Raw genomic sequence first — 16,712 nt, forward strand, 5'->3', positions numbered from 1 at the left:
AAGGGAGGGGGAAAAAATAAGGAAAAATAAAAGTTGAGCAGGCTACGAATCGTTATTATCGACAGCATCAATAGAGTCAATGTACTTACAATATATTCCACTGAAACTGAAACAAATATCCTGAATGTAATATTGAATTCTCAACAAATCAGACGACAAGAAAACGCTGATAAACACTGGGGGCGTGGCCTAACCGCAGAGATTCAGTGTTGATAATAAATATCAGTATTGGATTATTATTGACAGCATCAGATTTGAAATGTGTGGTTTTTCCCTCCTCGGGGTCCAACTGATCTCTGTTTTTTCTTTCAGAAGGAAACATGGATCATCGACATCTAAACAAACCTGGTCCTGGGGTCTCACACGGTTCAGCAGGACCATGATCCTCCCCGGTTGGGGTGTAATACCACCAGATCAGCACGGACAGAATGTGATCTTCATTAAAACTCTGACATTTGGCAAGTGCAGCTCCTGACCGATGAGTGTCAACAGAACAACTGGACTCCAAGAGCACATCACCTGGATGAAGGAGAACAGGTGAAAGGTGGATGTCCTCAGGTTACATTTGGGGAAATGTGGAGCGACTCTAATGCACAAGATTGTGTTTACTGGAGCAACCTCCTCCATTGTTCTCATTTCACTACATTTCTCTAGTTTGCCCAAATGATCTGCCGACATTTTCAAACAGAATAAAAAGAATAAAAAACAGAAGTGCAGATTTGATGGACAGAAGCTCATCGACGTGTTTTGATCAGGAGGTGAGAACATCACCGTCAGAGATCATTAACTAAATCCTCCAATTAATCTGTGAATCTCTTCTTTGAAAACTCAAATAAAAGCATAAAAACTACCGTTTCTGTGAGGAAACAAACTTTTCGTGCTCTTCCTCAGACAGCCGGAAGTGTTCCCTCCTCATCATGTTTATTCTCACAGCGATAATCCTGCAGGAGAACTCCCACAGGGTTCATTACGCAAGAGGAGCGATGAAGAGGATGATCTGCAGCAGATTACAGCAGGACTGAAGCCTCGCAGCTCCTGGGTTGGAGCTGCAGACGTTCAGTCGTCAATGGCGACCTCCATCCGCCGCATTGATATGCAGCTCACAGACATGCTGCATGAATGAGGCAGTCCTCCTCCTCTTCCTCACATCCTCACATTTCATCTGAAAGCAGCACGTTTAGTCACACCTCCACCTGTCCTGACTGATGTCTTCTCTCCTCCTTTGTGCTTCTGCAGGTGGAGCACAAAGAGCTGAGCAGACCCTCAGCTATTTGTGAATGTTCTATATTAAAACAGTACTTAGTCATGGTGTTATGTAAACTTTGCTTCTCTGTGAGAAGAGCAATAGCGCCCTCACCTGGTCCGACAGGGAAGTTCCTCCTTTGTTTGTCAGGAAAACCTTCAGTTCCATTCAGATGATCAAACGACAGAAGAGGATTTGGATTTCTGTTCATGTTAATCAAACTTACGGTAAAAATAAATCACATGTTACAGTAAAAGATGACAGACGACTGTATATAAACATCAGATTCACCGTAAACATTATTTAGGTCAGAGGTTTGGGGTCAAATCAGGATCAGCTTAAAGTGAATCAAAACAAGATTGAAAATTTGAAAACGAGACATTATGAAAATAAAGTCGTTTTTAAACTCAAAAATACATATTGTAAACTTGTACAACTTGAAAATTTGAAAAAATAAAAGTAAATTAAAAAGTTCAATAAAAAAACTAAATTTGTTACTATTAAAAACAATAATGTTTAGTTGTACTTTCAACTTTCCTTTTTTCATTTTTTCATTCTTTGCTTTCAGTTTTCAGTTTGAATTCTGATTCTTGAGTTTCCACTGCTGATCCTAATTTTACGTGAGGGGCGGGGCTTTGACCTCATTGTTTCCCATGGAGTGGGGGGGGGAGTTTCATTCAATTTTCAAATATAATTTTTTCAGATTTTCAATAATTCTTTCAAATGTTCCATCTTGTTTTTCATTCACTTTAACCTCGTCCTGACTTGACCTCCTTTAGAGGTCTGCAACCCAAAATCGTTTACAAAAATAAACTTTGTTTATGTGTCCATTAAACCATTCATTTATAAAATATAGCTTTTCAATGTTCTCAATAAGTGAGATAACTGTGTTTTATTTTGTTTTCAGTAACAGTTTTTATTTCTGTTCCTCACAGCAGTACATTCTTGTTCCTTTCAAAATAAAAGACCTCTCTGCTGCAGCTGATGGATCATGTGACAGGATTTATTTTAATGCAAGAAAGTAAAATAGCCTTATGTGTTATTCTGATCTTCATCCTTTTTTCCTTTATCTGTAAATATATAAACATTGATGTAGAATACTTTTTATCAATCTATACATGTAAATGAAATCACATAATTTAAGAACTTTGCGTTGGAACAACTAGACACTGTTGTGCAGCACAGAATAAGAAAACGTGTTGAAGCTTGTTCTAAATATAAACTTTGAACATAGATTCATTCTGCTCAGTTATCTGATCAGATTAAAAAATCTAAACCAAAATTCCGTTATTTAATCCATGAACAGATTTCTTCAAAGCCAAAGATCCACGTTGGAGGGATAGACAGGTGTTGCTGTGCTGCTGTGCTCCATCCCCCGCCGGTCATTCTGCTCACCTGGCAGGTGGAGCCGATTGTCTAATCAGCACCTGGCAGGTATTTAAGCCAGTGGAGGCTTTGAGGGGGGGATGGCAGAGTTGAAGGTGTGTTTAAGTAGTTAGTTTTTGGTAGTCATGATTGGTAGTTTTGTGTCAAATGTGTCCCTGACTTATTTTGTGAGTTTCTGTTTCTACCAGCACACTGATTAACTTCTCTTTTTCTTTACAGAACACAGTTTAATTTTCTTATTTAATAAATGTATGTTCCCTATTTGCTTGGTGCCCCCCCCCAGACCTTAGACAGGTTTGCCTGCTGGGCTGTAACAAGAGCCGTCTGTGGCTCCACAGTCTCATTACATATGTAAACTCATTTAATCTGTTGCTTTAAATTCATTTAAAACATTATTTTAAATGTATTTAGTCTTTTTTTTTAAATAGTGTTATCATCAAATGGCCACTTTTAAATGTTCTCGGGGATTATTAAAGGGCCAACATCTAGAAAAAAAATAATCAAACATTTTTACTAATTTGTTTAAAATAAACATTTCTGAAATGTATCTTTGATTATATATTTTAACTGTATTAGCTTTGATTTTTATTTTAACTGACAAAATGAGTTTGTAGAAAAGAGAAGCTGAGATTTAAAACTGAAATGACGTTTTCCTGATTTATTGTGACCTAAACTCTAATGTTACAGTAAGTTTGTTCATGTTTAAATGATTTGTGTTTCTTACTCTCCTCAGACTGAAGAGATCTTCGTCTTCCTGTCAATCTTCCATCACATTCATGCTGATCTGCAGATCAGGTGAGTTGACCATCATCAGAGTGAGAACATGGTTCTGTTCTCTAGAACCATCAGAGTCCAGATATGAAAATCTCCTCAGCTCTGATGTTTCTTCAACTTTCAGATGGATTTTAGCTTCTTTTAGTTTCTCCTTCATCCTGGTTGATTCCATGGAAGTCAGAAATCAACCAACTGGATTTACTTTTTCTGATATTTATCTTTGTTACCTTATAAATATTGATGACATTTGACCTTTTTGTTCTGTAACACACTGGGATTTTATTTCACTGAGTTTTGAGGAAAATAGTTACAGATTTTACCTCATACTTCACTATATTTCAAAGTAAAAGTTTGAATAAAATACCTTAGTTGGACGTTTAGAAGTTGAGCTGCACAGAGCTGAACTTTGTCCAAAAAAAGTCTTTGGAAAGTCGAGGAATGCTCCAGAAGAATGTGAAGAAGCATGAAGAAGATTATGGACTAAGAGCAACCAGAGTGATCTGATCCAGAGTCTCTGTAGCTCAGACTGAAGAAGTTGTTGGTTCTGATGGAGCCGTCAGGTGATCCATGACACCTGTGAGTGCAGACGGCACCAGCAGAGGGCGCAGTGGTCCTGCAGTGATCAGCATCACCTGACTGACGTTCATCACTGTGGACAGGAAGTCACCAGCAGAGAGGGAGGAGTCTAGATGCTGTTCAAGTAAATCCTGAAGTTAACTTGACATAACTGAAAATACAAAAGCAAAATAATTTAGAGAAGAAGCAATAAACACAACAATCTGATGCATAAAATATGACGAGTAGATTCTATATTTTAATGCTTTATAGAAACTAAAGATACAACGATTCAGTTCAAACCTCGAGGTTTTTGTTTTGAGTTCGATTCAAATCTCTGATTTGTGTTTGACAAAAAAACTGCAAAAAAGTAAATGTTTTTTTTAATTTTCATTGAAGAAAACTCAGAATCTGAATCTTTTATTGGTCCCAGGAGGCAGCAGAGCTGATCACCAAAACTCCATGAGATCAGATGTAGAATAAAGAGAAAATCTGTTTACAATACAGAGTAATGCCGTTTACAGAGTTCAAATTAGAAGTTTATAACATGAAATATGAAGAACATCACGATGATTTATGAGGAAAGTCCGTTCTAATTGAATTTATACAAGGAAAGACTTTCTGTGGCGCTCCGTTCTGATGGGCCTCAGCCTGACTAACCAGCTCCTGTTCTGAGCCAGGAGTTACCCAGGATGCTTTGCAGTTTTAAGCATCCGTCTCTCGGTCCACGTCCTCTGCAAGTCAGTTTGATTAATCTGTTTGAGCCTGAGACCCTCAGTCTGCTCACCAAGCCTAGTGTCATACAATAAAACAACAAATCCTTCCTACATTTAGTGTTTTTGACACCTGCAGTAGAGATGCAACCAATCATAATGAGCTCCAGCACACCTTCATACCTGCAGCAGGAACCTCCTGATGCTGCAGTCACCAGTAACGGATGTGAGCACGACGGTTTCTATCATCACAATCTTTATTTGAGTCTTTAAACATTCATATCTGGGCTCCAGCAGAGATTTGGCTCTGATTTGATACAGTTTGAGCTACAGTACAGGTGTGGTCATGTGACAGAAGCAGGAGGTCCTCACTAATCAGGAGAAGAAGCAGAAGTTGTTTCTTCTGGAGTCTTCCAGCGGTTCTTTCCTTCTTCTGATCAAAGGTTAAAGGTCAAGGATGGATCGTAATAGACGTGGATAGACTCTGAACAGCAGCTGTTGTTCCACCTTAAAACCAGCAGGTGGCGCCAGGAGTCCAAACCTTCAGAGGGCGCGGGAGGAAACGCGGGTGTTTGGTCTGATTTATCCATTAATCGTAAAATTAAAAACCGATTATTTGGGTTTAAATTCACAGATTAAATGAGGTTGAAAACGACAAAATAAAAACATAATTTTCTGCTCTAAATCCTGTCAAATAACATCAAAAATGTTTGTTTTGTCCACGTGAGCCAGTTCTGCGTCCAGTGCTCCGTGCGCTCCCGCGCGCGCTCAGTTGTAGTGGTTGTTGATGTTGCTCAGGCTGTTGATGTTGTTGACGCAGCTGATGTGGGTCGGGGACACGGTGCCGAAGGGCCCCGCGGGCTGCAGGTTGTGGCTGTGGTACAGCGCCGCCGGGGCCGAGCCGGGCCAGTAGGAGAAGCCGGAGGGCCCCACACCGGGGGCCACGAGGTTCAGTTTGGAGATCCCGGAGAACGGGATCGGGGAGAAGTTCCCCTGGAACTTGTAGATGGCCTGCTCGGTGGTGGACGGCTGGCACACCTGCGCCAGGCCGTGGAAGTCGAACTTGTAGGCGTAGCGCTTGCCGTGCACTTTGGTCATGATGTTCTTGTCGTAGTAGTAGCGCAGCGCGCGGCTCAGCTTGTCGTAGTTCATGTTGGGTTTGCTCTTGCGCTCGCCCCAGCGCCGCGCCACCTCGTCCGGGTCGATCAGCTTGAACTCGCCGTTGGTTCCTTCCCAGGCGATGCAGGACACGTTGGAGCTGTCGGACAGGAGCTCCAGCAGGAACTGCCACAGCTGGATCTGCCCGCTGCCTGCACGCACGAACACGCACGCTCTTATCCATCACTTTATTACAGGAAAATATGGAGAATCTGTGCGTAATTTAATTTAAGCCAAACTAGTCCTCATTTAGACGTAAAACATCTTTATTATAAAAACATATTGTCAATTTTCTGGAGCGAACAAGATCAAATATTTACGATTTATTGTTGTTTACATCTCTGCTCACTTATATTAACCCACGGATCCAAAACCAGATTTTCATCATCAAATCGGGAATATTTCACGGAAAAATATTTCTGAAAATAGTAATTAAGTCTCATGTATTTGTTTCCAGATTTTAAATCAATGAGACAAAATAAAAACCCATTAAACAGTGAAATGAGGCCACAATTTCACTGTTACTGACAGTTACAATAAAGCCTCTGAAATCTAAATAATTCAACAAGAAAAGAAATGTTTAATTATTTCTAATATTTAATAATTTCCTTATTTGATTTTAAAACCCGAAGCTGCAAATTGATCTTCAAACTGGAGCATTTTTTTAACTGTGAAACAACGTTAACTGAATATTCTTGACTCATAAAAATGTAATAAATCCAACAATAATGATGAATGTTTTGCGTCGTGTTTTTACCTTTTTGGACGCCGGTGTTCAGTGGACCCCAAGATGCTCCTTTGCTTTCTTTCAACAGATTTTCTGTTGGATCTGAAAAGAAGAAACATAAATCCTGAATATATTATAATGATTTAGAGAATGTATCTAAACAGACAAAATGAGATAAAAATGTGACATAAATGATTTTAATAAATACAAGCTGATCAAGGAAAAAATGAAGTAATTAAATAAAAATAGTTGAACACATGGAATCATTTCTTCTGACTCTGATCCGCACAAACGCGCAGAATCGATCAGAAACCCGCAAAGCCCATCCCGGCGCGCGCGCGGTCCAATGCGGTCCCGTCTGTGAGGAGCCAGGAAACGCGTCCAGGAAAGAGGATTTCCGATTTCCGACAAAAGAGCAGACGGGCTTTCAGAGTGAAAAGGGGTTCCGTGATGCTCTGCGGCGCGAGCAGCGCGCGCGCCGGACGCGCGTGCAGCCAGATCTCCAAAAGGACAGAAAAGGAGCAAAAGATGAGACGTTTCTCTGATTCCCGCGGGCACAAAGTGACGAACCTGAGAGATACATGTTGAACATGAGCTTTCCTCCGCGGTCCAGTCTCATTGTGTTCGGATGATCAGAAAGGGTTGGATTTCATTTCGTTGGAGGCGCAGGAAAAGATTTTTATTAAACTTTATCTCGTAACTGGGATCTGGAATAAATGCGGGAGGACAGATTGAAGTTTCCAGGCAACTGTCACTGGCCCCCATCTCTGAGACAATATTCAGACAGCAATTTCCCCTGGTGCATTGCTTTAATTAAAAGAGCAATTTACCTCTGTCAGCCCGCCTGGTGCCCACAATAAAAAGAGGCCGATAGAAATTCGGCCTTATCAATCCGCCATCACAGTTTAATAAAGTTTCCGCGTTAAGATCTGAGTTTCTATGGTGAATTGAAGTGTTTGACATGGAAACCAGTTCAGATCCTCCTCACTTTTCCGCCTCTTTACCTCTCGGTAAACAACAAAGGCCTGCTGCTTCACCTTGGAAAAATAATATTTACCTTGAAAAACGCGTCAGTGCGCACGAGAAGGCAAGAACATTTCGTCCAAACCCCCCCAAGCTGGGCTTGAGGGTTATATGGCCCCAATCTGGGGGTTATGAGGTCATAACTGCAAAGCTTCTGATGCTCGCCGACGCTCTGCTGCTGTTTGGCGGGCTTTATGGTTCTGCTGGAACATCTGAACATCTGTGCGCAACAGTCGCTGTGAGGAGGATTTCCCTCAGCTGTTGGTCAGCTCAACTAAGACATGATGTCAGCTTACACTTAACCTCCTGATAGGAAACAATGTCCTTTTTAATCCACCAAAAACTACAATTCCCAGAACCCCATGGGAATGGTCCAGAACCAGAAGGAGATGATTCAGTCGTCTGCAGAGGCTGGGAGACATCCAGGTTTAGAAATGACCTCTAGAGAACACCCGGAGGTCCCAGGAGGATGCAGCAGAAGCAACAGATGCTGAACTTTAATGTCGGGATAAATCACGTGTCAAAGTCAAGGCCGGGGGCCGGATTCGGCCCTCCGGGTAATTCCATCCGGCCCTCCAGATCGTTTTATTTTATTGTTATTAATGACCCGATGTTATCTTGTTCTCATTTCTAACTTTTATAATTTTGACAAAATATATTTTTATGGAGAGTAAAATATTGAAAGTTATTTAAGGTTTAAATTGATTTATTCTGGAATAATATTCCTGTCTTTTATTATTCAGGATTATGTTAAAAGGTTTTGGTTTTAAAGTTTTAAGAATTGTCATTCTGTTAGCTTTTTGGACTATTTTGGCATTGAATAAGATTTTTTAGGTTGTTTTAGAGTTGAGCTAATATTTTAGCTACGTGCTAGCTGTTTTAGCTAATTTAGACTTTTTTCAGGTTTTTTTTAGGCTGTTTTGGAGTTTAGCTAATATTTTAGCTGGTTTCAGTATTTTCAGCTATTAGCTTCAATGATTTCAGCTTTAACTTCAGCGTTTTCAGTTGGTTGGGCTGGGTATTGGTTATAATTTCCAGAAATTATTTGACTCATAAGATCCTGAAATGAGTCAGATTTTTCCAATTTAATTGAATTCTGAGTTTGCACATTTAGACATATATATTTTTTTAGAAATGTATTAATAATCCACTATATGATTTGAATATATTTATATGAATCTCATCCAGTTCACATCCTGTAAATGTGTCAGTAAAATAATGATATTGTTAACATCATCCAGTGTTACAGTGATTCTCTAACGGAGAAGTTCTAACTAAAATGTTCAGATCATTAACATTATAAACATTGTTCTGCTTCACCTGGAGGACGTTTCAGTTTGGACACTAGGTGGCGATCAGGCTATAGAGGTACACTTAACTTGAGAAGAAGACGACAGTATAAGGAAAAAAGTTTTATACCACAAACTATAAAACATATTTCCTCAAAATAGTTAGTAAATTCTTGCCTGTGAGTTTATAAAGATTCTCTTTTATTCAGGAATGAATGTTTAGTTCGACTGAGCGTTAGCATTAGCCGTCCTATGGGAAATTCCATTAAACGTTGGCATCAAGTTAGCAGACTTTATCTTTATGTGCTAAATCAATTTATATTTTTTATTAATCAATTATTGATCTGTTAATCGATTTGATCAACTCAGCCCCATCAATTTCAGCAAATTCAGCTCCCATCATTCCCACTAGCATTATCACAGGTAATGTTATATATCTAGTTCATAATTATGTTAAGTTACGTTTTAAAAATGTAGTTTTAGTGTTTAATAAATGTTCATCCTGTTCGGCCAAAAGTGTTTTGGATTTTGGCCCCTTGTGTGACTGAGTTTGAGGTTGAATTACAGGTGAAGCTCTGAAACTATTTTCAAACAAATGTTTTTACAAGGATGCACACGAACAAGCTAGTTTCTGATACTCAAATAATTCTCCGAAAAGACGATAGAAACAAGAAAAATCTGAAGAAAACTGTTTTTAAAGTCCTAGATTCCTCAGAAGGATTCAAAACAAGCAGATCTTCTTCAGAACAGATGGAAAGTTCCAGATCTTCAGGCGTTTTTCTAGATAAAATGCTTTAATTTGAAAACAAAAAACATAAGCAGTTTGTTGGTGCGTGTGTTTACACTCTAGGTTCTTCTTAGACCTCTTATTTATGGTTTTATTCAACGTCTTAAAGTTCTCACCACTGTAAAGCACAGCAGTCTTAAATGTCAGTCTGGAGGTTCTGAAATGTTCTCTGTTCTCATTTACCTCCTTTATTCTTTAGTGTTATATTATCTGTTCTTCTGTTTGGTGTAGTGTGATTCATGTGTTGTTCCTCTTTCCCACTCCCTTCCAGGGGACAGTCCTATTCTTGACCGTGGACCGCGCCTCTGGCTCGTCTAGGCTGTGGACCCCACCCCCACAAAAAGTGAACTATTGGATCAATCAAAAATTCTGTAATTTTGTTACATTTAAAAATTGTAATCAAAATGTTTAAATGAAGTAAACTACCAAGTAAAAAATTTAATTTGATGAAAAATAATCATTTTAAATGTAAAAAATTACAAAATTTTTGTTAATTGATCCAGTGTTTTACCTTCAGTGTGGGGTATATAATTAAAATTCTTTTTTTTTTTTTTTTTTTTTTTAAGTCCCTCAGTTCTTAATTGGATTTTTATGTCTGATGTTCTTAGTTTTTTTTAAATGTATATTTATTGTACCTTTTATTTTTGTTTATATAGTCTTATTTGGACCTCGAGTCAATAATACAATTATTTATTCATAACTGAGAATCCATGTGGAAAACATGCGGATGGAAAGAATATTGTCTCTGAATCCATAGTCATGCACAGCGGTGGAAGTGTGATGATTTAGTCTTAAACCAACTCAAATCTTTTGCAGCTAAAATCTTCCAAGCCATATTTTTTTTCAGATATTTTTTTACTTCGTAGTTGTGATTTTTGATCAACCTTTCTCATGTACAGAATGTTTTCTTCTCAGTCTCAATTAAACAAAAATAAAACTTTTCATCAATCTTTTCCTATGAACTTTTAACTGTAAACTGTTGTTGATGTTTTGCATTCAAGTGTTTTCCTTTTCGTTTGTCACAAAAACTTCACACCATCAAACCCATTTAAATAAAAACCCTAAATGGTGCTGGAGGTGTGGCTCCCATTGGTCCAAGCTGAAAGAGGGGAGCCTTCAGAAGCACCATGTGGACCTCCAGACCAGAGAAGAGAGCCGAGCTGCAGCCTGGCTCCACTGCAGCTCAGTGATCTTCTCCACCTGGTTTAGTTTGTGCACACCTTGTAGTTGTTTGGTGATCTGTTTAGGTCCCACTCTGTTTATTAGTGTTTAATTTAGGTGAAGCTGTAGGGGTGAGCTTTTCTTTAGTAAATCTGTACTGTTTGTTAATCCAGGAGGTCAGTGTTTGTCATTAATGTTCCTTTTGTTCTACAGGTAAGCTCCCTGGATTGATGTAGTTGAGATTTTGTTTGTTATTTTGGCCGTGGTTCACCCTGAAGCCTTTTGCTTCACATTTAGTTATTGTTTGGGTGTTTTTTTGTAAACAAATGTGTTGAACTTTTTATGTAGACATTTGTTGTGTTTTTGTAAGTAAGTAATATTTATTTGTATAGCACTTTTCTCAGACATAAGTCACAAAGTGCTTTACAGAGCAGGAGATAAAAAGACAGAGCAGATATGTTAAAAAGACACATAGAATACAAGACGCATAAAAGTACATAAAATGATAAATTACAGTTACAAAAGAGAGACCCAATCAATAGAACTGAAAAGCTTGATCATAAAAATGGGTTTTAAGTTGGGTTTTAAAAACATCAAAAGAATCCAGTGAACGTAAAAATTGAGGGAGTTCATTCCATAGTCTGGGTGCCACTGCTTTAAAAGACCGATCTCCTCCGGTTTTAAGACGTGTCCGGGGAACCATCAGTAAGTTCTGCCCGGAGGATCTCAGCCTTTGGGAGGGGGTATAGGGCTGGATGAGGTCTGCAATATAAGGTGGGGCTTGTCCATGAAGGGCTCTGAAGGTCAGGACTAAGATTTTAAAATGAACTCTAAAAGGGACCGGGAGCCAGTGAAGAGACTTTAAAATGGGAGTGATGTGTGTTCTTCTGTTTGTGCGGGTCAGAAGCCGAGCAGTGGAGTTCTGAACCATCTGGAGGCGATTCAGTTCCTTTTTGTTCAGACAGGTGAAGAGGCTGTTACAGTAGTCTAAACGTGAGGACACAAAGGCGTGGATTATCATTTCTAGTTCCCGTTTGGAGACCATGGGTTTGAGCTTGGAGATATTATGGAGCTGGAAGTAGCAGTTCTTTATGAGCTGGTTGGAATGATGCTCGAGAGACATTGCTTCATCAAACACAACTCCTAAGTTTCTCAGGCTGGGTTTAGTGTGATGGCTCAGGGAGCCTAGTTGAGATTTTATGCCTGGGATGACACTGTCTGGGGCAATGATCAGCGTTTCTGTTTTGTCAGGGTTAAGCTGGAGGCAGTTGTCATTTAGCCACTGCTTTATTTGGGAGAGGCAGTGAGTTAGTGAGCTCAGTTTGTTGGACTCAGAGGGCTTAAAGGAACAGTACAGCTGGATGTCATCTGCAAAGAGGTGGTAAGAGACATCACTGAACTGTTGGATTAGCTTGCCGAGAGTTACTCATTTCTTCTTTAATTTACCTTTATTTTAGGCCCCAGACAAGTTGGGACGTAACAGATTCTGAAGACCTTCATCTGTTTTTTCTGCTCTTCTTTGGAGAATTGTTTAAATCAGACCATTGACTGTAAATGAGAACTGGACTGAGTGGTGTTCCAAACAGGAAGTGGCTCCAAGAATCCAGAATCCCATAGACTTCTACAGTGAGATGAACAGCTGTTCCTCTGTCATTCTATCATCAGAATAAACATTTTTCTCTGATATCTTTTTAACATATTATTGATGATCCTCTTTCTTCATACTTTTCTGTAGTTCGTTGTTCAAGTTCTAAAATGACCAATCACATGCCTCAATTAAAAATGGGTGGAGCCTGTTCAAAATGTTTGACATGTTTACCTGAGCCTCTTTCAGGGGAAGGGGTGTGGCTTTCCAACAAGCTGACTCCTGATTGGTGAGAGTGGTTGCCATAGAAACGTTGACTCAGACTGACCAATCATCATTTAGTAACGTCGTCTGGTTCCAACATGTCAGTATCGCAGAAATATGGCGACTGAATAGACTTTATTTCATTGGAACCACAAGGAGTGATGTCACACTCGCTCTGTCCAGTTCTCTCCTATACAGTCAATGGTTTAGAAATGATTGGAGAGTTTTTCTGTACATCGTTTAAAGTCCTAGAACTATATGTACTTTATAACTCACAGTAAAATGTGTTGGAATGCAGGAAATTATACCGTAAATGATCCAACTCTTAAATGAACAAAGCAGCCCCACACCATCACACCACCACCGCCATGCTTGAGTGCTTGACAGCAGATGATGACTCAGACCTTCCAGAACATTTGTGGTTCTTTTGTTACATAGTATATCACATTTAGCTTGTATTTTAGTGTTATTATGACCTAAATAGCTTTAAGGAAACATTTTTTAATGATTTTTGAGTTTTTTATCATCAGAATCCTTTTAATTTTGGAGGTAAATACCTTTTTACATGAATGGTAATGCTATTTTACGTTTGAAGCATCATTAAAAGTCGTCCTCGTGAGGCGGGGACGAGCAGACCCGTCAGAGCATCCATGGGGGGGGGGGTGATGTCCAGCTCGATCCGCTCTCCCAGGACGCTCCTGTGTTCTTTCATTTCTGTATTTACAATGACAGCAGCTTTACCCCTGACCATGAATAATATGTAGCAGAGCAGAAACCAGGAGAGACGTCAGACATAAACTGGAGGATTTTTTTTCCGCCTCAGAGTCAAATCATCACATGAAAGTCCGGAGTTTATGGTGGAAAACACAAAAGTTGTTTGGATTTTCACACACAAAGTAACACAATGTACTGTAATGTAATGTTATACACAAGAGTGAGTAACTTAAACTAGCTGTTGATAACTCAAGCTGGAGTCAGACAGAAGAGGAACCACAAATTCTAGTTTTTAGCTCCTTTTTTACCCAACTCTAAAATTTTAAAATATTAAGTACTTTAGAAAAAACTACTGTGATGCTATGCTTAGAAAAAAGTACAATCCGTTCTATCAGATTCAAACATGTTTCTGTTCTATGTTTGATGTTAAAGCTAAAGTATCGTCACTTTAATTCTCCACATTTCTTTTAATCCAACAAACACATGATTGAAGCTAAACTGAGGAGACCTTCGAGTGAAGATGATCCAAATCCTCAGAATCTATTCGGAATCTTCTTTTCTGCTCAACGTTCTTCAGTCGTCCCTCTTCATCCCGGATGATGATGATGATGATGCATCACTTCTTCTGAAGTGAGGAGACATTTGATCCTGTCCGTCAGGTTATGTCGTGAAGAAGAGCAGAGTTCTCCTCCCTCATCTTCATCTTCGTCTCCATCCTGGCTCTTGTGCGTTTCCAGCGTTCCAGACTTGCTTTAGCTGCCTGTGTCCATGTACGAGCCGCAGGCAACTTAAAACAAGCCTGGAAAACTGGACGGAAGCTGTGAAGAAGAACGTCCAGCGAGAGATGAAGGCCTCAAGTTCCCTGAAGACCGAGAAGAAAACCTGCAACATCAGACTTAGTCTGCAGGAGTGTGAAGATCAGAGGAATCCTCCCAAAGCTCACCTGAGCTCACCTGTGAGCTCCCGTGCGGCTGCAGCTCCTCTCTCAGGTGTCTCTGCTCCGCCAGGCTCTGGGCTGCAGCTTTAACTCCGTGCAGAAGAATGTGTGTTTGAGAAAGGTGTGTGTGCACGGTTACAGCTTTATTTAAAGATCCTGTTGTTTTTGGGTGTGGGACCGTAAGCTGAGGTGTGTAACAAGGAAACTCACGTCCTGGAGGAGCCAGAGAGGAGCAAACAAACTCCAGGATCCAGGTGTCGGCGGAGGACGTGACGGAGTGTCATCCCGATTATGAGAAACCACTGAAGACATCCGGATGAGACCTCTTGACCTCAAAAAACGGATTCTTTTGTAGTTTGGGGGCTTTAGTGAAAAGTTGTAGCAAACAAATCCATTCCAGATTGAGTCTGCACTCTGAAAAAAACAGCTTTAACAGAAAAAAATCTTTAAATAATGGAAACATTCTAGTCACTACGACATGTTTTCTAACCTAAAATTATTTTGCATTTTAAAGATTATTGTTCTGGCAAAGCAGGAAATAACAAAGGACTGCGCTACAGTCAGCTCTGGCTATCAAAATTAGGGGAAAAAACACATTTTTAGTAGAAAATCACTATTAGAGTCTTTTCTGGCAACGGGTGTTCTTGACTTAATAATAATTAAAATGTTTATATTGAACTCTAGAAACACAGAATTCCACACAAACATTCAAACAAACTAAAACAGAAAACTGTCTGATAGAATGACTTCAAATTGAATGTTTTAAAATCCAAAAATGACTTTTTTATTGGTAGTTCTAAGCAAAACGTTTGTATTTTTGGCTTTTATGAGCTTAATTGTAGTTAATTTTGATTACAGTGAATAAAAAACCAAGTGTAATAAGTGGAAATGACTCATTTTAACACAAAATGAGAACTTTAATTGAATAAATTCTCGTAAAATCTCAAACTAGCTCTTATTCTTAGAACATAATTCTACTTTTTTGTTTTATGTCAGTGAATGCCAGTCTGTCTAATCCGTCCACATTTATTCAACTTTAAAGTAACATCCTTAAAATAAAACAAACATTTCAGTGAAACTTCTATTTCTTTTGAGTTTGGAGCAAAATGATTTGGACTCATTAACTCCATCCAGGTGAACCCTCAGGAACGTCAGACTTCTGTTACTCTGAAGTCCACCTGGAAACCAATAACAGTCCCTAACAGGAACACTTCCCATGAGTCCAGCACGGTGGAGGCAGTGTGATGGTCTGGGCTTCCCTCAGAAGAACTTCTGCAGCAGAACTGAGGTCCAAACCCATCAGGTCCACTCGATTCAAGGGGATTTAGTGGAAGTCCAGACTCAGATTTACAGAAATGTAATGAAACTTCAAACTCAAAATAAAGATTTTTTTAAAGATTTAGACTATTTTATTCTGTTTATTGAACATTACTTCAAATAAATCATTTTTTATTCATTTTTTTGTAATATTTACTCTTTTACCCTGCAGGTTTATGATTGTTGTCCCTCTCTAATAAACGTCACATTTCTATTCTCCTCGTGTCACAGAACTGAAGAAAGTCCTCAACCGTCGCTGGAGCCTCGTCTGCTTCTGTTTTAACGTCGGCTCTTCCGTTCTTTACGATTGTTTCAACATTCAGAATGTGTCTGATGCTTCGGTCACAGATTCTCCCTTCATGGTCTGTAAACTTCAGATCATGTCACTGTTATAAAACAAGAAAATCAGCGCAGATGGAAACTCCAGTTTTATTGGAAGTAAGAATACAATCAAACAGCATTTCATACAAACTAAAACCTGACAGAAGCAGAGGATTCTCCCTCCGTCTGCAGCAGACGTCTGCAGCAGACGTCTGCTCCGTCTGCAGCTGCACGCCGTTTCGTCTCTCTGATGTCATTGTGGTGATGGGAAAAAAGAAAGCTGACAAACAGTCTCTAGTTTGGAAGAAAAGCCTTTATTTCCTATTTCAAGAACATGCGTCAGCATGAGGGTGGAAGAAGGTACTGAGATTTCCACACACGCCGGGCGGTCGAAAGCGTTTGTCCATCTACTGATCTGAGACAGCGGTCTGTCCAGGTCTGGGGGGGAGTGGGGGGAGAGTTTCTTTGTTCTCGGGCTTAGTGCTGGATCCTGCGAATGGACTGCACCTGGTTGGTGTGAGCCTGGGTGCTGTACTCGTTGTAGCATCTGTACTCGCCTTGGTGTCTGTCTCTCTCCAGGATGTACTGGTATCCACGGTAACCAGGGAACTGGTAGGCAACCCAGCTGCAGAGAGGGAGGAGGGGTCGAGGTGAGGCGGGGCAACCGAATTCAGTTTGACTTGAGACTAGAACAGATGATTTTTAACTTCGTGTTTGTAACCCAGATGGTGTGCGTCGAGATATTGAAACAAGAAATT

At 39.7% G+C, this 16,712-nt stretch overlaps 2 protein-coding genes and 1 long non-coding RNA gene across 3 annotated transcripts in view; 1 reads left to right on the top strand and 2 right to left on the bottom strand.

Moving 5' to 3' along the window:
- Positions 1 to 2,716: 2,716 nt before the first annotated feature.
- LOC112155278 lies at positions 2,717 to 10,596 on the top strand. Its single transcript, XR_002920770.2, has 3 exons — positions 2,717 to 2,796; positions 3,363 to 3,424; positions 9,927 to 10,596. It is a non-coding gene; the product is annotated as an uncharacterized LOC112155278 (long non-coding RNA).
- Positions 4,076 to 7,549, bottom strand: fev (FEV transcription factor, ETS family member). Its single transcript, XM_024286802.2, has 3 exons — positions 7,127 to 7,549; positions 6,587 to 6,658; positions 4,076 to 5,981 (listed from the first exon to the last, which is right to left on the bottom strand). Exons 1-3 carry the CDS (start codon positions 7,173 to 7,175, stop codon positions 5,440 to 5,442), a joined length of 663 nt encoding a protein of 220 aa, XP_024142570.1. The 5' UTR covers positions 7,176 to 7,549; the 3' UTR covers positions 4,076 to 5,439.
- Positions 10,597 to 16,247: 5,651 nt separating the features above from the next.
- Positions 16,248 to 16,712, bottom strand: part of cryba2b (crystallin, beta A2b) — a 3,071-nt gene continuing 2,606 nt past the window's right edge. The window contains exon 5 of the mRNA XM_024287178.2: positions 16,248 to 16,579. Coding sequence (XP_024142946.1) covers positions 16,432 to 16,579 — 148 coding nt within the window. The 3' untranslated portion in view covers positions 16,248 to 16,431. The remainder of the gene's footprint in view (positions 16,580 to 16,712) is intronic.

The sequence above is a fragment of the Oryzias melastigma genome, linkage group LG21 (assembly GCF_002922805.2).
Source record: "Oryzias melastigma strain HK-1 linkage group LG21, ASM292280v2, whole genome shotgun sequence".
Classification (NCBI taxonomy): Eukaryota; Metazoa; Chordata; class Actinopteri; order Beloniformes; family Adrianichthyidae; genus Oryzias; species Oryzias melastigma.